General features: G+C 35.1%; 1 protein-coding gene across 3 annotated transcripts in view; it reads right to left on the bottom strand.

Moving 5' to 3' along the window:
* Window positions 1–27,102, bottom strand: part of LOC100366304 (regulating synaptic membrane exocytosis protein 2-like) — a 238,080-nt gene that overhangs the window by 142,038 nt on the left and 68,940 nt on the right. For all 3 annotated transcript variants that reach the window (XM_085508189.1, XM_085508187.1, XM_085508188.1), the window contains exon 2: window positions 18,304–18,511. In XM_085508189.1, coding sequence (XP_085364315.1) covers window positions 18,304–18,511 — 208 coding nt within the window. The remainder of the gene's footprint in view (window positions 1–18,303; window positions 18,512–27,102) is intronic.

Below are 27,102 nucleotides of genomic sequence, written 5' to 3'. Positions count from 1 at the left end.
CATGATAGGAGAACTATACACCTTGTCAACCAGCCATATATACAGACATGACAGGAGGACTATACACCTTGTCAACCAGCCATATATACAGACATGATAGGAGGACTATACACCTTGTCAACCAGCCACATATACAGACATGATAGGAGGACTATACAGCTTGTCAACCAGCCATGTATACAGATATGATAGGACTATACACCTTGTCAACCAGCCATATATACATACATGATAGGAGGACTATACACCTTGTCAACCAGCCATATATACAGACATGATAAGAGGACTATACACCTTGTCAACCAGCCATATATAGACATGACAGGAGGACTATACACCTTGTCAACCAGCCATGTATACAGACACGATAGGAGGACTATACACCTTGTCAACCAGCCATGTATACAGACATGATAGGAGGACTATACAGCTTGTCAACCAGCCATGTATACAGACATGATGGGAGGACTATACAGCTTGTCAACCAGCCATATATACAGACATGATAAGAGGACTATACACCTTGTCAACCAGCCATATATAGACATGACAGGAGGAATATACACCTTGTCAACCAGCCATATATAGACATGACAGGACTATACACCTTGTGAACCAGCCATATATACAGACATGACAGGACGATACACCTTGTCAACCAGCCATATATACAGACATGATAGGAGGACTATACACCTTGTCAACCAGCCATATATAGACATGATAGGAGGACTATACACCTTGTCAACCAGCCATATATACAGACATGATAGGAGGACTATACACCTTGTCAACCAGCCACATATACAGACATGATAGGAGGACTATACACCTCGTCAACCAGCCACATATACAATCATGACAGGACTATACACCTTGTCAACCAGCCATATATACAGACATGATAAGAGGACTATACAGCTTGTCAACCAGCCATATATACAGACATGATATGAGGACTATACATCTTGTCAACCAGCCATGTATACAGACATGATATGAGGACTATACACCTTGTCAACCAGCCATGTATACAGACATGATAGGACTATACACCTTGTCAACCAGCCATATATACAGACATGATAGGACTATACAGCTTGTCAACCAGCCATATATACAGACATGATAGGACTATACACCTTGTCAACCAGCCATGTATGCAGATATGATAAGAGGACTATACACCTTGTCAACCAGCCATGTATACAGACATGATATGAGGACTATACACCTTGTCAACCAGCCATGTATACAGACATGATATGAGGACTATACACCTTGTCAACCAGCCATGTATACAGACATGATAGGACGATACACCTTGTCAACCAGCCATATATACAGACATGATAGGATTATACAGCTTGTCAACCAGCCATATATACAGACATGATAGGACTATACACCTTGTCAACCAGCCATGTATGCAGACATGATAAGAGGACTATACACCTTGTCAACCAGCCATATATACAGACATGATAGGACTATACAGCTTGTCAACCAGCCATATATACAGACATGATAGGACTATACACCTTGTCAACCAGCCATGTATGCAGACATGATAAGAGGACTATACACCTTGTCAACCAGCCATATATACAGACATGATAAGAGGACTATACAGCTTGTCAGACATGATAGGAGGACTATACACCTTGTCAACCAGCCATGTATACAGACATGATAGGACTATACACCTTGTCAACCAGCCATATATACAGACATGATAGGACTATACACCTTGTCAACCAGCCATGTATACAGACATGATAGGACTATACACCTTGTCAACCAGCCATATATACAGACATGATAGGAGAACTATACACCTTGTCAACCAGCCATATATACAGACATGACAGGAGGACTATACACCTTGTCAACCAGCCATATATACAGACATGATAGGAGGACTATACACCTTGTCAACCAGCCACATATACAGACATGATAGGAGGACTATACAGCTTGTCAACCAGCCATGTATACAGATATGATAGGACTATACACCTTGTCAACCAGCCATATATACAGACATGATAGGAGGACTATACACCTTGTCAACCAGCCATATATACAGACATGATAAGAGGACTATACACCTTGTCAACCAGCCATATATAGACATGACAGGAGGACTATACACCTTGTCAACCAGCCATGTATACAGACACGATAGGAGGACTATACACCTTGTCAACCAGCCATGTATACAGACATGATAGGAGGACTATACAGCTTGTCAACCAGCCATGTATACAGACATGATGGGAGGACTATACAGCTTGTCAACCAGCCATATATACAGACATGATAAGAGGACTATACACCTTGTCAACCAGCCATATATAGACATGACAGGAGGAATATACACCTTGTCAACCAGCCATATATACAGACATGACAGGACTATACACCTTGTCAACCAGCCATATATACAGACATGACAGGACGATACACCTTGTCAACCAACCATATATACAGACATGATAGGAGGACTATACACCTTGTCAACCAGCCATATATAGACATGATAGGAGGACTATACACCTTGTCAACCAGCCATATATACAGACATGATAGGAGGACTATACACCTTGTCAACCAGCCACATATACAGACATGATAGGAGGACTATACACCTCGTCAACCAGCCACATATACAATCATGACAGGACTATACACCTTGTCAACCAGCCATATATACAGACATGATAGGAGGACTATACACCTTGTCAACCAGCCATATATACAGACATGACAGGACTATACACCTTGTCAACCAGCCACATATACAGACATGACAGGAGGACTATACACCTTACACTATACACCAGCCATATATACAGACATGATAGGAGGACTATACACCTTGTCAACCAGCCATATATACAGACATGATAGAAGGACTATACACCTTGTCAACCAGCCATATATACAGACATGACAGGACTATACACCTTGTCAACCAGCCATGTATACAGACATGACAGGAGGACTATACACCTTGTCAACCAGCCATATATACAGACATGATAGGACTATACACCTTGTCAACCAGCCATGTATACAGACATGATAGGAGGACTATACACCTTGTCAACCAGCCATATATACAGACATGATAGGAGGACTATACACCTTGTCAACCAGCCACATATACAGACATGACAGGAGGACTATACACCTTGTCAACCAGCCATGTATACAGACATGACAGGAGGACTATACACCTTGTCAAGCAGCCATATATACAGACATGACAGGACTATACACCTTGTCAACCAGCCATGTATACAGACATGATAGGACTACACACCTTGTCAACCAGCCATATATAGAGACATGATAGGAGGACTATACACCTTGTCAACCAGCCATGTATACAGACATGATAAGAGGACTATACACCTTGTCAACCAGCCATATATAGACATGACAGGAGGAATATACACCTTGTCAACGAGCCATATATACAGACATGATAAGAGGACTATACACCTTGTCAACCAGCCATATATAGACATGACAGGAGGAATATACACCTTGTCAACCAGCCATATATACAGACATGACAGGACTATACAGCTTGTCAACCAGCCATATATACAGACATGATAAGAGGACTATACAGCTTGTCAACCAGCCATGTATACAGACATGATATGAGGACTATACATCTTGTCAACCAGCCATGTATACAGACATGATATGAGGACTATACACCTTGTCAACCAGCCATGTATACAGACATGATAGGACTATACACCTTGTCAACCAGCCATATATACAGACATGATAGGACTATACAGCTTGTCAACCAGCCATATATACAGACATGATAGGACTATACACCTTGTCAACCAGCCATGTATGCAGATATGATAAGAGGACTATACACCTTGTCAACCAGCCATATATACAGACATGATAAGAGGACTATACAGCTTGTCAGACATGATAGGAGGACTATACACCTTGTCAACCAGCCATGTATACAGACATGATAGGACTATACACCTTGTCAACCAGCCATATATACAGACATGATAGGAGAACTATACACCTTGTCAACCAGCCATGTATACAGACATGATAGGACTATACACCTTGTCAACCAGCCATATATACAGACATGATAGGAGAACTATACACCTTGTCAACCAGCCATGTATACAGACATGATAGGACTATACACCTTGTCAACCAGCCATATATACAGACATGATAGGAGAACTATACACCTTGTCAACCAGCCATATATACAGACATGACAGGAGGACTATACACCTTGTCAACCAGCCATATATACAGACATGATAGGAGGACTATACACCTTGTCAACCAGCCACATATACAGACATTATAGGAGGACTATACAGCTTGTCAACCAGCCATGTATACAGATATGATAGGACTATACACCTTGTCAACCAGCCATATATACAGACATGATAGGAGGACTATACACCTTGTCAACCAGCCATATATACAGACATGATAAGAGGACTATACACCTTGTCAACCAGCCATATATAGACATGACAGGAGGACTATACACCTTGTCAACCAGCCATGTATACAGACACGATAGGAGGACTATACACCTTGTCAACCAGCCATGTATACAGACATGATAGGAGGACTATACAGCTTGTCAACCAGCCATGTATACAGACATGATGGGAGGACTATACAGCTTGTCAACCAGCCATATATACAGACATGATAAGAGGACTATACACCTTGTCAACCAGCCATATATAGACATGACAGGAGGAATATACACCTTGTCAACCAGCCATATATACAGACATGACAGGACTATACACCTTGTCAACCAGCCATATATACAGACATGACAGGACGATACACCTTGTCAACCAACCATATATACAGACATGATAGGAGGACTATACACCTTGTCAACCAGCCATATATAGACATGATAGGAGGACTATACACCTTGTCAACCAGCCATATATACAGACATGATAGGAGGACTATACACCTTGTCAACCAGCCACATATACAGACATGATAGGAGGACTATACACCTCGTCAACCAGCCACATATACAATCATGACAGGACTATACACCTTGTCAACCAGCCATATATACAGACATGATAGGAGGACTATACACCTTGTCAACCAGCCATATATACAGACATGACAGGACTATACACCTTGTCAACCAGCCACATATACAGACATGACAGGAGGACTATACACCTTACACTATACACCAGCCATATATACAGACATGATAGGAGGACTATACACCTTGTCAACCAGCCATATATACAGACATGATAGGAGGACTATACACCTTGTCAACCAGCCATATATACAGACATGACAGGACTATACACCTTGTCAACCAGCCATGTATACAGACATGACAGGAGGACTATACACCTTGTCAACCAGCCATATATACAGACATGATAGGAGGACTATACACCTTGTCAACCAGCCATGTATACAGACATGATAGGAGGACTATACACCTAGTCAACCAGCCATATATACAGACATGATAGGAGGACTATACACCTTGTCAACCAGCCACATATACAGACATGACAGGAGGACTATACACCTTGTCAACCAGCCATGTATACAGACATGACAGGAGGACTATACACCTTGTCAAGCAGCCATATATACAGACATGACAGGACTATACACCTTGTCAACCAGCCATGTATACAGACATGATAGGACTACACACCTTGTCAACCAGCCATATATAGAGACATGATAGGAGGACTATACACCTTGTCAACCAGCCATGTATACAGACATGATAAGAGGACTATACACCTTGTCAACCAGCCATATATAGACATGACAGGAGGAATATACACCTTGTCAACCAGCCATATATACAGACATGATAAGAGGACTATACACCTTGTCAACCAGCCATATATAGACATGACAGGAGGAATATACACCTTGTCAACCAGCCATATATACAGACATGACAGGACTATACAGCTTGTCAACCAGCCATATATACAGACATGATAAGAGGACTATACACCTTGTCAACCAGCCATATATAGACATGACAGGAGGAATATACACCTTGTCAACCAGCCATATATACAGACATGACAGGACTATACACCTTGTCAACCAGCCATATATACAGACATGACAGGACTATACACCTTGTCAACCAGCCATATATACAGACATGATAGGAGGACTATACACCTTGTCAACCAGCCATATATCGACATGATAGGAGGACTATACACCTTGTCAACCAGCCATATATACAGACATGATAGGAGGACTATACACCTTGTCAACCAGCCACATATACAGACATGATAGGAGGACTATACACCTTGTCAACCAGCCACATATACAATCATGACAGGACTATACACCTTGACAACCAGCCATATATACAGACATGATAGGAGGACTATACACCTTGTCAACCAGCCACATATACAGACATGACAGGAGGACTATACACCTTACACTATACACCAGCCATATATACAGACATGATAGGAGGACTATACACCTTGTCAACCAGCCATATATACAGACATGATAGGAGGACTATACACCTTGTCAACCAGCCATATATACAGACATGACAGGACTATACACCTTGTCAACCAGCCATGTATACAGACATGATAGGAGGACTATACACCTTGTCAACCAGCCATATATACAGACATGACAGGAGGACTATACACCTTGTCAACCAGCCATGTATACAGACATGATAGGAGGACTATACACCTTGTCAACCAGCCACATATACAGACATGACAGGAGGACTATACACCTTGTCAACCAGCCATGTATACAGACATGACAGGAGGACTATACACCTTGTCAAGCAGCCATATATACAGACATGACAGGACTATACACCTTGTCAACCAGCCATGTATACAGACATGATAGGAGGACTACACACCTTGTCAACCAGCCATATATACAGACATGATAGGAGGACTATACACCTTGTCAACCAGCCACATATACAGACATGATAGGAGGACTATACACCTTGTCAACCAGCCATATATACAGACATGATAGGAGGACTATACACCTTGTCAACCAGCCATGTATACAGACATGATAGGAGGACTATACACCTTGTCAACCAGCCATATATACAGACATGACAGGACTATACACCTTGTCAACCAGCCATATATACAGACATGATAGGAGGACTATACACCTTGTCAACCAGCCATATATACAGACATGACAGGACTATACACCTTGTCAACCAGCCATGTATACAGACATGACAGGAGGACTATACACCTTGTCAACCAGCCATGTATACAGACATGATAGGAGGACTATACACCTTGTCAACCAGCCATGTATACAGACATGATAGGAGGACTATACACCTTGTCAACCAGCCATGTATACAGACATGATAGGAGGACTATACACCTTGTCAACCAGCCATGTATACAGACATGATAGGACTATACACCTTGTCAACCAGCCATGTATACAGACATGATAGGAGGACTATACACCTTGTCAACCAGCCATGTATACAGACATGATAGGAGGACTATACACCTTGTCAACCAGCCATATATACAGACATGACAGGAGGACTATACACCTTGTCAACCAGCCATGTATACAGACATGACATGAGGACTATACACCTTGTCAACCAGCCATGTATACAGACATGATAGGAGGACTATACACCTTGTCAACCAGCCATGTATACAGACATGACAGGACTATACACCTTGTCAACCAGCCATGTATACAGACATGATAGGAGGACTATACACCTTGTCAACCAGCCATGTATACAGACATGATAGGAGGACTATACACCTTGTCGACCAGCCATGTATACAGACATGATAGGAGGACTATACACCTTGTCAACCAGCCATATATACAGACATGATAGGAGGACTATACACCTTGTCAACCAGCCATATATACAGACATGACAAGGGGCCAATTAAAAGGTGATTCATCAAATATAGTAAAATAGCATGACTGGATATTAATTTAGTTAAAAATATAAACAACATAAAACGTCACATAGTACATCATGTAGTCTGCACTACTGAAGTAAGTTGTAACACAGACAAAAAATGGTCATACACATCAATCAATATCTTATTTTCATGAAATAATCTGATTAAACAAAATATTAAAATGACACTTCATAATCAGGCTCCCATTATCCATTCATCAAATGGACAAGTGAAGGGGGAAACACCTTTATGTCAATATCATCCGGTGTGAAAGACCGAACTTAGCGAACTGCACCTGCACAGACTATTTTCAACAAACTTAATTTATTTATCAGTCAGAATAATACAACGATGTGCACATTGAACAGTTTAATATAATAATACAACAATGTGCACATTAAACAGTTTATAATAATACAACAATGTGCACATTGTACAGTTTATAATAATACAACAATGTGCACATTGTACAGTTTATAATAATACAACGATGTGCACATTGAACAGTTTATAATAATACAACGATGTGCACATTGAACAGTTTATAATAATACAACAATGTGCACATTGAACAGTTTATAATAATACAACAATGTGCACATTAAACAGTTTATAATAATACAACGATGTGCACATTGAACAGTTTATAATAATACAACAATGTGCACATTGTACAGTTTATAATAATACAACAATGTGCACATTAAACAGTTTATAATAATACAACAATGTGCACATTAAACAGTTTATAATAATACAACAATGTGCACATTGAACAGTTTATAATAATACAACGATGTGCACATTGTACAGTTTATAATAATACAACAATGTGCACATTAAACAGTTTATAATAATACAACAATGTGCACATTGTACAGTTTATAATAATACAACAATGTACACATTGAACAGTTTATAATAATACAACAATGTGCACATTAAACAGTTTATAATAATACAACAATGTGCACATTGAACAGTTTATAATAATACAACAATGTGCACATTGTACAGTTTATAATAATACAACAATGTGCACATTGTACAGTTTATAATAATACAACAATGTGCACATTAAACAGTTTATAATAATACAATGTGCACATTAAACAGTTTATAATAATACAACAATGTGCACATTAAACAGTTTATAATAATACAACAATGTGCACATTAAACAGTTTATAATAATACAACAATGTGCACATTGAACAGTTTATAATAATACAACAATGTGCACATTGAACAGTTTATAATAATACAACAATGTACACATTAAACAGTTTATAATAATACAACAATGTGCACATTGAACAGTTTATAATAATACAACAATGTGCACATTAAACAGTTTATAATAATACAACAATGTGCACATTGAACAGTTTATAATAATACAACAATGTGCACATTAAACAGTTTATAATAATACAACAATGTGCACATTAAACAGTTTATAATAATACAACAATGTGCACATTGAACAGTTTATAATAATACAACAATGTGCACATTGAACAGTTTATAATAATACAACAATGTGCACATTAAACAGTTTATAATAATACAACAATGTGCACATTAAACAGTTTATAATAATACAACAATGTGCACATTGAACAGTTTATAATAATACAACAATGTGCACATTAAACAGTTTATAATAATACAACAATGTGCACATTGAACAGTTTATAATAATACAACAATGTGCACATTAAACAGTTTATAATAATACAACAATGTGCACATTGAACAGTTTATAATAATACAACAATGTGCACATTGAACAGTTTATAATAATACAACAATGTGCACATTAAACAGTTTATAATAATACAACAATGTGCACATTGAACAGTTTATAATAATACAACAATGTGCACATTAAACAGTTTATAATAATACAACAATGTGCACATTAAACAGTTTATAATAATACAACAATGTGCACATTGAACAGTTTATAATAATACAACAATGTGCACATTAAACAGTTTATAATAATACAACAATGTGCACATTAAACAGTTTATAATAATACAACAATGTGCACATTGAACAGTTTAATATAATAATACAACAATGTGCACATTGAACAGTTTATAATAATACAACAATGTGCACATTAAACAGTTTATAATAATACAACAATGTGCACATTGAACAGTTTATAATAATACAACAATGTGCACATTGTACAGTTTATAATAATACAACAATGTGCACATTGAACAGTTTATAATAATACAACAATGTGCACATTAAACAGTTTATAATAATACAACAATGTACACATTAAACAGTTTATAATAATACAACAATGTGCACATTGAACAGTTTATAATAATACAACAATGTGCACATTAAACAGTTTATAATAATACAACAATGTGCACATTAAACAGTTTATAATAATACAACAATGTGCACATTGAACAGTTTATAATAATACAACAATGTGCACATTGAACAGTTTATAATAATACAACAATGTGCACATTAAACAGTTTATAATAATACAACAATGTGCACATTGAACAGTTTATAATAATACAACAATGTGCACATTGAACAGTTTATAATAATACAACAATGTGCACATTGAACAGTTTATAATAATACAACAATGTGCACATTGAACAGTTTATAATAATACAACAATGTGCACATTAAACAGTTTATAATAATACAACAATGTGCACATTGAACAGTTTATAATAATACAACAATGTGCACATTAAACAGTTTATAATAATACAACAATGTGCACATTAAACAGTTTATAATAATACAACAATGTGCACATTGAACAGTTTATAATAATACAACAATGTGCACATTAAACAGTTTAATATAATAATACAACAATGTGCACATTAAACAGTTTATAATAATACAACAATGTGCACATTAAACAGTTTATAATAATACAACAATGTGCACATTGAACAGTTTATAATAATACAACAATGTGCACATTAAACAGTTTATAATAATACAACAATGTGCACATTAAACAGTTTATAATAATACAACAATGTGCACATTGAACAGTTTATAATAATACAACAATGTGCACATTAAACAGTTTATAATAATACAACAATGTGCACATTAAACAGTTTATAATAATACAACAATGTGCACATTGAACAGTTTAATATAATAATACAACAATGTGCACATTGAACAGTTTATAATAATACAACAATGTGCACATTAAACAGTTTATAATAATACAACAATGTGCACATTGAACAGTTTATAATAATACAACAATGTGCACATTGAACAGTTTATAATAATACAACAATGTGCACATTGAACAGTTTATAATAATACAACAATGTGCACATTAAACAGTTTATAATAATACAACAATGTGCACATTGAACAGTTTATAATAATACAACAATGTGCACATTGAACAGTTTATAATAATACAACAATGTGCACATTGAACAGTTTATAATAATACAACAATGTGCACATTAAACAGTTTATAATAATACAACAATGTGCACATTAAACAGTTTATAATAATACAACAATGTGCACATTAAACAGTTTATAATAATACAACAATGTGCACATTGAACAGTTTATAATAATACAACAATGTGCACATTAAACAGTTTATAATAATACAACAATGTGCACATTAAACAGTTTATAATAATACAACAATGTGCACATTGAACAGTTTAATATAATAATACAACAATGTGCACATTGAACAGTTTATAATAATACAACAATGTGCACATTAAACAGTTTATAATAATACAACAATGTACACATTAAACAGTTTATAATAATACAACAATGTGCACATTGAACAGTTTATAATAATACAACAATGTGCACATTAAACAGTTTATAATAATACAACAATGTGCACATTAAACAGTTTATAATAATACAACAATGTGCACATTGAACAGTTTATAATAATACAACAATGTGCACATTGAACAGTTTATAATAATACAACAATGTGCACATTAAACAGTTTATAATAATACAACAATGTGCACATTGAACAGTTTATAATAATACAACAATGTGCACATTAAACAGTTTATAATAATACAACAATGTGCACATTAAACAGTTTATAATAATACAACAATGTGCACATTGAACAGTTTATAATAATACAACAATGTGCACATTAAACAGTTTAATATAATAATACAACAATGTGCACATTAAACAGTTTATAATAATACAACAATGTGCACATTAAACAGTTTATAATAATACAACAATGTGCACATTAAACAGTTTATAATAATACAACAATGTGCACATTGAACAGTTTATAATAATACAACAATGTGCACATTAAACAGTTTAATATAATAATACAACAATGTGCACATTAAACAGTTTATAATAATACAACAATGTGCACATTAAACAGTTTATAATAATACAACAATGTGCACATTAAACAGTTTATAATAATACAACAATGTGCACATTAAACAGTTTATAATAATACAACAATGTGCACATTAAACAGTTTATAATAATACAACAATGTGCACATTGAACAGTTTATAATAATACAACAATGTGCACATTGAACAGTTTATAATAATACAACAATGTGCACATTAAACAGTTTATAATAATACAACAATGTGCACATTAAACAGTTTATAATAATACAACAATGTGCACATTGAACAGTTTAATATAATAATACAACAATGTGCACATTGAACAGTTTATAATAATACAACAATGTGCACATTAAACAGTTTATAATAATACAACAATGTGCACATTGAACAGTTTATAATAATACAACAATGTGCACATTGAACAGTTTATAATAATACAACAATGTGCACATTAAACAGTTTATAATAATACAACAATGTGCACATTGAACAGTTTATAATAATACAACAATGTGCACATTGAACAGTTTATAATAATACAACAATGTGCACATTGAACAGTTTATAATAATACAACAATGTGCACATTAAACAGTTTATAATAATACAACAATGTGCACATTGAACAGTTTATAATGATACAACTATGTGCAACTATGTGCACATTGAACAGTTCACAATAATAGACAGAAATTCACCCTAACACAAGTAAGAATATTCACAATAATGCACTCAATCATTAAATGTCATCCACTGTATTTAACCTGTATCATGTGATATTAATGATTTAAAGATATCAGTCCTAGTAAATATGTATCAGGTGTTCGGGATGAGTATAGTAATTATTAAAATTATTAACATTTCATTAAAAACACACCAAAGACCACCATAAAGGTAACAGATAATAATAAATAATCAACTGACATATATTATGATCATGTTATATATAAAGAAAATTAGGTTAATGTTTTTTTTTATTTAATTTTTTTTTATGGAAAAATAGGTCTTATCAGAATTTTGGTGAATTTGACAGTTCCGAAATCACTTATTGTCAGATAAATATGGGTTTGCAGCCCACAACACATAGAGGGACATCCCTGCATATGCAAATCAGTTTGTCCTTTTCCCTGGGTTGAGGCAAACACCCAATGACGAACAGGGAAATGGTCATTACCATATTTATCGCGGTTAGCGTTCATGCCCGGGCAAATGCCCACCCCCAATTTTGATACAATAAAGAGATTGAGGTCATATCCAGGCATACGCCCAGGGGATCTTTTTCTGCACTTGTAATAACAAAAATATCAAAAACCCATTTTTTGTTCGTTGTATTAACAGTTGACTTCCTTTGAAACGATTCAAGCAGATCTTACAGAGAGCCACAAGAAGCAAGTGTCGCACTTGGTCGGCTTTAGCGTCATCTACAATGAAACCAATGTTGCAATATTGTAGCAACCCGTACCCGAGAGAATGGTTGAAGTCGCGTTGTTTTGGCTTCATAAAACATTTGGTAGCAGCATGCAAATCCATAACTTGGGCCAGCAATTTTGAAATGTCACGCCACAGACTGCCTACTTTTATACCATCTTTCATCACAGCTATTGCATTTCTGTCATGAAAATTATTCTTCCTTTTTCAAGCCCACCGCGATATCCATATAGAGAGACATTCCAACTGCCTGAACTTGTCTAGTCTGATAAGAAAGCAATGTTGACTTGACTAGTAGTGATGTCATTCTTAGCCAATCAGTAAAGCAGATACTTAAAGTGCCTGTGCAATGCCCACCCTCACGTTTCCCATTTTAGATCCGTGTCCCACTGAAATGGGCAGTTATTGGTTTTTTTGCTGAAAATGATTACTAGTATCCAAGTTAATTTGGGATATTTCTTGTGTTGTAGCCACGCCCACTTATCCTGAAACGGTCAACTGTTTCCGGATTTCCGACTCTCGCCAAAAGTGTGCCACCAAATGACAAAAATGTAAGAGGAAGTCATACCCCCGAGCCGTAATAACACTGGTCTTTCAGTATAGTTTTAAACGATATATATAACGATATATCGGTCGGCGTTTTTTCCCTTTTTTGTCTATTTTAATTTTTTTGAGAGAGAGTTTTTAGATGTTGTGTTGCGGGCAGTTGCAGTGAAACGTATAGTCATAGTGTATGTATTCACACGTTTCTAATCGATCCGAAGATGCAACATCAGTGGACGAAAGCCACTTAACCTCAGATTCTTTTTTTGTGTGGAAAAACTGTCCTCGTCCATGAAAAAACAACTAGGTTTAAAGAGAAACGCCGACAACGTAAATCTGGAGCAACACTTTTGAAAGAAATAGATTTCGGACCAGCCCATGATCAAGGATTTTAGAATAGAGAGAGACGTCCGGCAAGTGTTTCAAATGAGTTGACTTTTTTTGCGATCGTGATTACTGTTTTATAGAGACCATTTAGTCCCTGTTAAGTAAAAGGTAGCAATAATTTTGACAGTGACATGAAAACAAACCGTCGGACAGGAAATTACACAGCCCTTACACACTGCTAATTGTTTTCATTTTCGAAGGCTAAAAGTTTCTGAATTGTTTGGTGATTGGTGTTGAATGTCGAATTCACACCTCTGTTCTGTTTTTACCTCCATGCTTGCAGCTTGATCTGTGTAATAATTTATGAAATAAGAATCCGGGCTTGGTCAATGTGTTTCCACCAAATAAAATTTTAATATGATGTTATAATTATGACAATCACGCCATGGATCACGCTAACTCGAATCCACTCTGAATTTACAGTACAGTTCTCGCGGAAGCTTTGGCTTTTGTGGCATCATTGTCGCCTACGCATGGCTTCATTGTCGCCTCAGCATCGCATCATTGTGGCATCAGCTTCCCGTCATTGAAAATTGAAGCTGTGTTCGCCTCGCTATTTTGTGGCATCATCGTGGCCTCAGCTTCGCAGTCTCATGGCATCAACATGGCATCAGCTTCAACTTATTGTGACATGAGTATGACCTCATTATTTGCACGCAGAAGGGCAGTAGACAAAAACATGTACAGAAGTTCGATATGTAATCGATTTGAAATTCAAGGCGAATAAAATAATATGATCAAGAGTATTTATGACATTTTAAAAAGATATCTTGTTTAATTATTTTAGTGTTACGAGTATTGGGCACCAAAAGCGAAGCGATAACCGCCTAACTTTTTAATGTTGCGACATTGAAGCGATGCTGAAGCCATAACAATGCCATAATAATGCGATGCTGAAGCGAAGGTGAAGTTGAAGTGAAGCCAAAGCTTCCGCGAGAACTGTACTTTATCTGTATGTGTGTTGATCTCGATTATTTTTGTTATCCAATTAAACGCCGTTTTTAACGCACTTGCCCTCGTCGTGACCTGACACATTCACCTATTTCAAAAAAATGTCAATTTATTTCCACGCAACTGTCATTTATTTAGTAACTGTGATTTTTCGTTTTTTTTAATTATTTTATAGTGATCACTATTATAGTCTAATGTTTAGAATGTCAAAATATGTTCTCTTTTATTTTAATTTTGAAAGTTTTACTCAGACGTTTGATGAAATAAAACAGTGTAGTGACGTGCCAAGTAACCTGCTAAATAACGAGATAATTCCGACGTCAAATTCTATTTTGTTCAGCGATAGTATACAAACGTGCGTCGGTGTCCATGACAATCACGGTGACCACCTACACCAGAACAAACATATTTCGCATATAACTCAACCCCATGCAACAAAAATTGATACTATGTGTTCATTATGGCCCATTCTTCCTCGACGAACAAGTACATAAGTGACAATTTAGTCAAAGATGAGAAAACTGCACAAGAAATTTGCCTTATTTACACATATCGGCAATGCAAGCTGCCATGCGACTTCCCCTTCTGACGTCACAAGGGGAATTTCTGTATGCAAATGAGAAGTTAATGAGGAGCCTCGTTTTAAAATACACAAAAATAAAGTTGCCGCAGACTGAGTTTAAAACGCATTTTTTCACTTAAAAAAATAATTCATGCTTAGAAACATAAAAATGAATAATATTTATGTATCAATGGATAATTTTAGGTGTGAAAATAGCAGTCTTTTCACAGGCACTTTAAAGGTCAAAGATGATTGACAGACTTTAAACAAAAGCATCATGTACAATGGTAGCAGAGTTGTTGCTGTGACCCCATTTTTCTTTCCTTTTTATTCTGATTAGACATGAATTAAAAGTACCAAGCTGACAGACTGCGAAATCTGTGGATGTGTTAAGTCCAAATTGTGTGCGTCGACATCGTTGAACGTCAGGACGAAGCTATAGGGATTTTGTTTGACAGCGTCAGTGATGCTGACTTGGACTTTGAGGGTTTTGACTTTTACAAAGATTGCAATGAACGTACAAATAGAGATCTCAGTAGTTTTTTCAAACAACTATGAACTTACATAAATTTTTACTGTGTAAATTATTATTGATCTTGTATGACTGTTGATCTGGTATTTGTCAAAACCGGAAATAATTTTACACAGTTCAACCCCTGACCTTTTAGTTCATTTTGAGTTCATGCGTATTGGCCGTGTCTGTCGGCGGGGAAATTCTAATTCAAATGATTCCTCACTGTTGATTTTTATTATTTCTGGTTTATTTGTCACATTATAAGCAATAAATTATTTTTGTTATACTTCTAATGTTGCAAATTGTTAATTTCTGTTTCATGTTTTCATTTGCAATTCTATTCCCTGCCACAGTTCGATCTGTGTGTTGTCAATTTGTTTTTTTTGCAGGGGATGTCAGGCCATATGCCCACCCCTATTTTTTGGTAGTTTTCCATGTTCAGGAACCAGGGCGCTTACCCAGATAAATACGGTATATAATAAGCAAAAGAACTTGATGCTTTTGCAGTTTTCTTCTTTCTGTTGTTAATAGTCAACGGCTACCACTACTGTAAAATATTTTATTTCAGTCAGAATTGATTTTTTGCTGAAAGACATTTTTGCTTGTTTGAATGTAAAATATAAAAAAAAAAAGTTAATTTCACTTACTCGTTTCTTCAGTGAAAATAGGAAAACAAAATTCCATGTGAAAATAAAGTACTTTATAGTGATTTGTATTTTTTTTAAATTATCTAAACCACACAAATACATGCATGAGTCAAAGTTGAAATAATGAAACAAAAAGGAAGTGCAAGACAATGATGTATACCGGGGTAATGCAATAATCCTTTATTTTAACTGTGGTTTACCCACCTTATTAGATCATAACGTCACCTTAGAATTTGTCATGGATGCTTATCCACTTGTGTTTTTCCTCATTGATTCATATTTGTTGTTGTTTTTATTCTTTCTTGCTCGAAATTTAGTTGTATTATTACATCATGTTTTGCCTTATCTATTCATCTTTATTTTGTTCAATTACAAGCAGTATTAGCTGAGATATAGCCAGTAGAAGTTATTACATGTCAAGAGTTCGCACTTTAATACATGTATCTCTATTATAAAGAAACACAGATTCAATTTATACAAGCCAATTAATAATAATCAATAGGCAGCAAAAAAGCAATAGGAATCAGTTGCAAGGTCGATTTTAAGACAATGTGCCAATATTGAAAACCAATCACTGCGTCCCCTCCAATTTTAATCCATAGGTGTGAATCCTGCTCAACTGTATAAAAAGGGCATTCTGTCATGTATTTATCAGTTGCATCCTTGTTACATTGTAGTTCCTTTGTTGTAACACTAACACTGTACGAATAAATAGTGTATTGTTTAGATGTACTTTACGCTGTCTTTATTATCTGAACCTGGTCGAATGTGAGCGAATACCACCCACAGAGTTGAACTGAAAAGCTGATAAATGTGGTTTACTCACCTTATTAGATCGTAATGTCACCTTACCACCACATCTTGCACAAGATTTTAACTGACAATAATTGCATGAATGCCCAACACCATCAGCAAATTTAGTCTTGTGACAAATTTGACAAACAGCACCACTCTGTTGAGGTCCGCGTTGTTTAGTTTCCTCATCCAGTTGTTTAACAGATTTTTGGTAGTTTTCCAGATCATCTTTCAGTTGCCTAAAAAAAAACATTTTCAATTAATGTTTACTGTAAACAAGCTATAATAATATGCATTCTCAATGAGTAGTGTTTACTTTAAACAAACTATAATAATAGGCAGTCTGAATGAGTAATGTTTACTGTAAATAAGCTATAATAATAGGCAGTCTGAATGAGTAATGTTTACTGTAAACAAGCTATAATAATAGACAGTCTCAATGAGTAATGTTTACTGTAACTAAGCTATAATAATAGGCAGTCTCAATGAGTAATGTTTACTGTAAATAAGCTATAATAATAGGCAGTCTCAATGAGTAATGTTTACTGTAAATAAGCTATAATAATAGGCAGTCTGAATGAGTAGTGTTTACTGTAAATAAGCTATAATAATAGGCATTCTCAATGAGTAATGTTTACTGTAAACAAGCTATAATAATAGGCAGTCTGAATGAGTAATGTTTACTGTAAATAAGCTATAATAATAGGCAGTCTGAATGAGTAATGTTTACTGTAAACAAGCTATAATAATAGACAGTCTCAATGAGTAATGTTTACTGTAACTAAGCTATAATAATAGGCAGTCTGAATGAGTAATGTTTACTGTAAATATGCTATAATAATAGACAGTCTCAATGAGTAATGTTTACTGTAACTAAGCTATAATAATAGGCAGTCTCAATGAGTAATGTTTACTGTAAACAAGCTATAATAATAGGCAGTCTAAATGAGTAGTGTTTACTGTAAATAAGCTATAATAATAGGCAGTCTGAATGAGTAATGTTTACTGTAAACAAGCTATAATAATAGGCATTCTCAATGAGTAATGCTTACTGTAAATAAGCTATAATAATAGGCAGTCTCAATGAGTAATGTTTGCTGTAAACAAGCTATAATAATAGGCAGTCTGAATGAGTAGTGTTTACTGTAAATAAGCTAAAATAATAGGCAGTCTCAATGAGTAATGTTTACTGTAAACAAGCTATAATAATAGGCAGTCTCAATGAGTAATGTTTACTGTAAACAAGCTATAATAATAGGCAGTCTGAATGAGTAGTGTTTACTGTAAATAAGCTATAATAATAGGCAGTCTGAATGAGTAATGTTTACTGTAAACAAGCTATAATAATAGGCATTCTCAATGAGTAATGCTTACTGTAAATAAGCTATAATAGGCAGTCTCAATGAGTAATGTTTACTGTAAACAAGCTATAATAATAGGCAGTCTGAATGAGTAGTGTTTACTGTAAATAAGCTATAATAATAGGCAGTCTCAATGAGTAATGTTTACTGTAAACAAGCTATAATAATAGGCAGTCTGAATGAGTAATGTTTACTGTAAATAAGCTATAATAATAGGCAGTCTGAATGAGTAATGTTTACTGTAAACAAGCTATAATAATAGACAGTCTCAATGAGTAATGTTTACTGTAAATAAGCTATAATAATAGGCATTCTCAATGAGTAATGTTTACTGTAAACAAGCTATAATAATAGGCAGTCTCAATGAGTAGTGTTTACTGTAAATAAGCTATAATAATAGGCAGTCTCAATGAGTAGTGTTTACTGTAAATAAGCTATAATAATAGGCAGTCTCAATGAGTAATGTTTACTGTAAACAAGCTATAATAATATGCATTCTCAATGAGTAATGTTTACTTTAAACAAACTATAATAATAGGCAGTCTCAATGAGTAATGTTTACTATAAATAAGCTATAATAATAGGCAGTCTGAATGAGTAGTGTTTACTGTAAATAAGCTATAATAATAGGCATTCTCAATGAGTAATGCTTACTGTAAATAAGCTATAATAATAGGCAGTCTCAATGAGTAATGTTTACTGTAAACAAACTATAATAATAGGCAGTCTCAATGAGTAATGTTTACTTTAAACAAGCTATAATAATATGCAGTCTCAATGAGTAATGTTTACTGTAAACAAACTATAATAATAGGCAGTCTGAATGAGTAGTGTTTACTGTAAATAAGCTATAATAGGCATTCTCAATGAGTAATGTTTACTGTAAACAAGCTATAATAATAATAGGCAGTCTCAATGAGTAGTGTTTACTGTAAATAAGCTATAATAATAGGCAGTCTCAATGAGTAGTGTTTACTGTAAATAAGCTATAATAATAGGCAGTCTCAATGAGTAATGTTTACTGTAAACAAGCTATAATAATAGGCAGTCTCAATGAGTAGTGTTTACTGTAAATAAGCTATAATAATAGGCAGTCTCAATGAGTAATGTTTACTTTAAACAAGCTATAATAATAGGCAGTCTCAATGAGTAATGTTTACTTTAAACAAGCTATAATAATAGGCAGTCTCAATGAGTAATGTTTATTTTGAACAAGCTATAATAATAGGCAGTCTCAATGAGTAATGTTTACTGTAAACAAACTATAATAATAGGCAGTCTGAATGAGTAGTGTTTACTGTAAATAAGCTATAATAATAGGCAGTCTCAATGAGTAATGTTTACTGTAAATAAGCTATAATAATAGGCAGTCTCAATGAGTAATGTTTACTTTAAACAAGCTATAATAATAGGCAGTCTCAATGAGTAATGTTTATTTTGAACAAGCTATAATAATAGGCAGTCTCAATGAGTAATGTTTACTGTAAACAAACTATAATAATAGGCAGTCTGAATGAGTAGTGTTTACTGTAAATAAGCTATAATAATAGGCAGTCTGAATGAGTAGTGTTTACTGTAAATAAGCTATAATAATAGGCAGTCTCAATGAGTAATGTTTACTTTAAACAAGCTATAATAATAGGCATTCTCAATGAGTACTGTTCATTTTAAACAAGCTATAATAATAGGCAGTCTCAATGAGTAATGTTTACTGTAAACAAACTATAATAATAGGCAGTCTGAATGAGTAGTGTTTACTGTAAATAAGCTATAATAATAGGCAGTCTGAATGAGTAGTGTTTACTGTAAATAAGCTATAATAATAGGCAGTCTCAATGAGTAATGTTTACTGTAAACAAACTATAATAATAGGCAGTCTCAATGAGTAATGTTTACTTTAAACAAGCTATAATAATAGGCAGTCTCAATGAGTAATGTTTACTGTAAACAAACTATAATAATAGGCAGTCTGAATGAGTAGTGTTTACTGTAAATAAGCTATAATAGGCATTCTCAATGAGTAATGTTTACTGTAAACAAGCTATAATAATAATAGGCAGTCTCAATGAGTAGTGTTTACTGTAAATAAGCTATAATAATAGGCAGTCTCAATGAGTAGTGTTTACTGTAAATAAGCTATAATAATAGGCAGTCTCAATGAGTAATGTTTACTGTAAACAAGCTATAATAATAGGCAGTCTGAATGAGTAGTGTTTACTGTAAATAAGCTATAATAATAGGCAGTCTCAATGAGTAATGTTTACTTTAAACAAGCTATAATAATAGGCAGTCTCAATGAGTAATGTTTACTTTAAACAAGCTATAATAATAGGCAGTCTCAATGAGTTATGTTTATTTTGAACAAGCTATAATAATAGGCAGTCTCAATGAGTAATGTTTACTGTAAACAGACTATAATAATAGGCAGTCTGAATGAGTAGTGTTTACTGTAAATAAGCTATAATAATAGGCAGTCTGAATGAGTAGTGTTTACTGTAAATAAGCTATAATAATAGGCAGTCTCAATGAGTAATGTTTACTTTAAACAAGCTATAATAATAGGCATTCTCAATGAGTACTGTTCATTTTAAACAAGCTATAATAATAGGCAGTCTCAATGAGTAATGTTTACTGTAAACAAACTACAATAATAGGCAGTCTGAATGAGTAGTGTTTACTGTAAATAAGCTATAATAATAGGCAGTCTGAATGAGTAGTGTTTACTGTAAATAAGCTATAATAATAGGCAGTCTCAATGAGTAATGTTTACTGTAAACAAACTATAATAATAGGCAGTCTGACTGTCTCAATGAGTAATGTTTACTTTAAACAAGCTATAATAATAGGCAGTCTCAATGAGTAATGTTTACTGTAAACAAACTATAATAATAGGCAGTCTGAATGAGTAGTGTTTACTGTAAATAAGCTATAATAGGCATTCTCAATGAGTAATGTTTACTGTAAACAAGCTATAATAATAATAGGCAGTCTCAATGAGTAGTGTTTACTGTAAATAAGCTATAATAATAGGCAGTCTCAATGAGTAGTGTTTACTGTAAATAAGCTATAATAATAGGCAGTCTCAATGAGTAATGTTTACTGTAAACAAGCTATAATAATAGGCAGTCTGAATGAGTAGTGTTTACTGTAAATAAGCTATAATAATAGGCAGTCTCAATGAGTAATGCTTACTGTAAACAAGCTATAATAATAGGCAGTCTCAATGAGTAATGTTTACTGTAAACAAACTATAATAATAGGCAGTCTGAATGAGTAGTGTTTACTGTAAATAAGCTATAATAATAGGCAGTCTGAATGAGTAGTGTTTACTGTAAATAAGCTATAATAATAGGCAGTCTCAATGAGTAATGTTTACTTTAAACAAGCTATAATAATAGGCATTCTCAATGAGTACTGTTCATTTTAAACAAGCTATAATAATAGGCAGTCTCAATGAGTAATGTTTACTGTAAACAAACTATAATAATAGGCAGTCTGAATGAGTAGTGTTTACTGTAAATAAGCTATAATAATAGGCAGTCTGAATGAGTAGTGTTTACTGTAAATAAGCTATAATAATAGGCAGTCTCAATGAGTAATGTTTACTGTAAACAAGCTATAATAATAGGCAGTCTCAATGAGTAATGTTAACTCTAAACAACCATTAGATTTATCCACTTTTGTAAAATGCAGGTATGACCTGCCTGCTGCCATATACATGTATAAATGAAACCGACCCAGCCAAAAAATCACTGAGAAATCTGTTCCTGCCGAAAGGTTGCCCCAACATTGAGGTCAAATGAAAAAAGATATCGAAAAAGCAAAAAACTTGAACTATAGAGAGCCTTGCATTTTTTTCTATACAGACCTGTGCTAACATCAACTGTAAACCTTCCCTGCTTTCAATAAACACATTTTATAGTTTGTTATTTATAATTTATGGTTATATTGTTATATTATAAGATTTTTTGCTGTTTTTGCCTGCAAGCTGTCTGTTACAGTAATGAATCATGAGATACTGAAATTATCACGAGCCCAGAAAGCTAGGGTTTACTTAGCATTACATAGCTAACTGCAATTTACTAACTCCAAAATTTCAACATCATATACATAAACAATAGTGAAGTTGTAAATTACGAAATGTTAGATTTTACTTGACTTTGACACATGGCACCAGGTTGCCAGGCATGGTATGATACATAAGCCTGTGCCATGTGTTATACTGGTGAGTATCCCATGGTATGATACATAACCCTGTGCCATGTGTTATACTGGTTGCCATCCCATGGTATGGTACATAACCTGGTGCAATGTGTTATACTGGTTGCCATCCCATGGTATGATACATAACCCTGTGCCATGTGCCATGTGTTATACTGGTTGCCATCCCATGGTATGATACATAACCCAGTGCTATGTGTTATATTGGTTACCATCCAATGGTATGATACATAACACTGTGCCATGTGTTATACTGGGTGCCATCCCATGGTATGATACATAAGCCTGTGCCATGTGTTATACTGGTTGCCATCCCATGGTATGGTACATAACCCGGTGCAATGTGTTATACTGGTTGCCATCCCATGGTATGGTACATAACACTGTGCCATGTGTTATACTGGTTGCCATCCCATGGTATGATACATAACCCTGTGCCATGTGTTATACTGATTGCCATCCCATGGTATGGTACATAACCTGGTGCCATGTGTTATACTGGTTGCCATCCCATGGTATGATACATAACCTTGTGCCATGTGCCATGTGTTATACTGGTTGCCATCCCATGGTATGATACATAACCCTGTGCCATGTGTTATACTGGTTGCCATCCCATGGTATGGTACACAACCTAGTGCCATGTGTTATACTGGTTGCCATCCCATGGTAAGGTACATAACCTGGTACCATGTGTTATACTGGTTGCCATCCCATGGTATGGTACATAACCTGGTGCCATTTGTTATACTGGTTGCCATCCCATGGTATGGTACATAACCGAGTGCCATGTGCTATAGTGGTTGCCATCCCATGGTAAGGTACATAACCTAGTGCCATGTGCTATAGTGGTTGCCATCCCATGGTATGGTACATAACCTAGTGCCATGTGTTATACTGGTTGCCATCCCATGGTATGGTACATAACCTAGTGCCATGTGTTATACTGGTTGCCATCCCATGGTATGGTACATAACCTAGTGCCATGTGCTATACTGGTTGCCATCCCATGGTAAGGTACATAACCTGGTGCCATTTGTTATACTGGTTGCCATCCCATGGTATGGTACATAACCGAGTGCCATGTGCTATACTGGTTGCCATCCCATGGTAAGGTACATAACCTAGTGCCATGTGTTATACTGGTTGCCATCCCATGGTATGGTACATAACCTAGTGCCATGTGCTATACTGGTTGCCATCCCATGGTAAGGTACATAACCTAGTGCCATGTGTTATACTGGTTGCCTTCCCATGGTATGGTACATAACCTGGTACCATGTGTTATACTGGGTGCCATTCCATGGTACGGTACATAACCTGTGTTGTACCAATTGCCGGTCACGGTCTTGTACACAATGTTATGCAACTTGTACAACACATGGCACCAGGTTATGTATCATAACCATTGGCTATCAACTTTTCACACACTTGTATCACATGACAGGTGATCTGACCGGATTAAAGATACAGTAGATCAGCAGACATGATTGATCACTGCACAGATGTCATTAAATTAGTGTACATGTATGTCCCATGGAAGCTATAAATAAAGGAAGTATGCATATTTATATTCCACCTGCAATATCATACTTAATTAATATGCAGACTGTATATAGTACTGTGCAGGGCACCATCATCCAAAGATGACAGTGAATCATATCTCATAGTCATATGTGTGTTTGTTAGCACACATTCACAATGAGATTTGTCTAAAAGGATGTCAAAGAAAGAGATGACATACAGTACAGTTCTCGCGGAAGCTCTGGCTTCACTTCAGCTTCACCTTCGCTTCAGCATCGCATCATTATGGCATTGTTATGGCTTCAGCATCGCTTCAATGTCGCGACATTAAAAAGTTAGGCGATTATCGCTTCGCTTCATTGTGGCCTCATTATGGCGACAATGTGGCATCAGCATCGCTTCATCAAACAAAGAAGTACTGTACTCATTTCCCCCAAACTTCTTGACCGCTTCTGCTTTTGACCGGTCAATTTCCGTTTTATTTTCGACCGTGCAAAAATTCGGACTACTAAAAATTTTTTGGTTTTCATAGATCACGGTTACTAGTTTAGTAATCGTGCATAGATGTTGAACAACCGTCAAAAGTGCAAATACTTTTTGTTTTAACTATCTATAATTATATGCACGCAATCTGACCCTTTGACCTAGATTTGGCTGGGATTGAATATTTTTGTTTAGACAATATTCCGACGCGACGCACTGCTACAAAATGTATTCAACAGAAGTACAACATGGTTGTCTGGGTTTCTTTTCCTGATTGTGTTGAGTTTACGATTTGTATAATTATTGTTGTTTCCCCCCAAGCAGAAGACAAGCCGAAGGACCATGAAGCTAAATAGAATTCCCACGCATGGACGTGGACTGAGTGACAGAAAATATTTGTAAGGCTAAAATAAAAATGACCTACTATTACACCTTTGTGTATTTGTCAATTTTGAATATATTTGATATGACCGTATGATCGTAAATACTTAGAAAAATCTCGTCTTTCGTTAATAATTTCATTTGTTTGAAATGTCTACCGACCGTAATTTGTTTCTCCAAACGGTCCCGACGTACGTCATTCAACACAATCAGCATTTATTTATCGCAATTCATGGGGATCATGTCCCGTAATTTGCAGGCTGTACAACCAAATAATTAAACAAGTACTATTTATTGTATTTTTGTTTTACCTCGCGAAACTACAACAGAGCGTAGAGTTGTCGCGGTTAAATAGTCGCCTTGAAATCGATGGAACTTCAACTACTAGTATCCATTTCTCACCTTGAAATAAAAAAAAAAATCGAAGAGCATCGGGGGATATATTATTAACCAGTCTTATGAATCGCTAGCTTTATTTTATTCAAATTCATAAAATTCACGAGTTTTCGACATTTGTTGGCAACTTCCGCGCTAAAATGGTTGAAAATGTGGGTGTGGTTTTTTCGCAAAGTCCTGTTGATAATACGGACAAATATGATTCTGTGACCCAGGTCGTGCTTCGATCAGGTGACTTTCAGCCAATCAATGATGTTGTAACAAAACATATTTAACGCAAATTGAAGGGTCGTCGTACCATCCAATCTCCATCGTTGATTCACAAAGTTTTGTTTGTGCTGTGACAGGCTTCGCAATTATTCACTGAAAAACATCGGTATATTTTGACAAACAGATGTGATTTTACCTCAGTTCAAAAAAAGAAAGAAAAAAAACAGGGCTGAGATACAAATCAGTTTTCCAAG

This window comes from Saccoglossus kowalevskii, chromosome 14 (assembly GCF_978046115.1).
Source record: "Saccoglossus kowalevskii chromosome 14, keSacKowa6.1, whole genome shotgun sequence".
Lineage (NCBI taxonomy): Eukaryota > Metazoa > Hemichordata > Enteropneusta > Harrimaniidae > Saccoglossus > Saccoglossus kowalevskii.
This window is presented reverse-complemented; position numbering and strand designations above follow the sequence as displayed.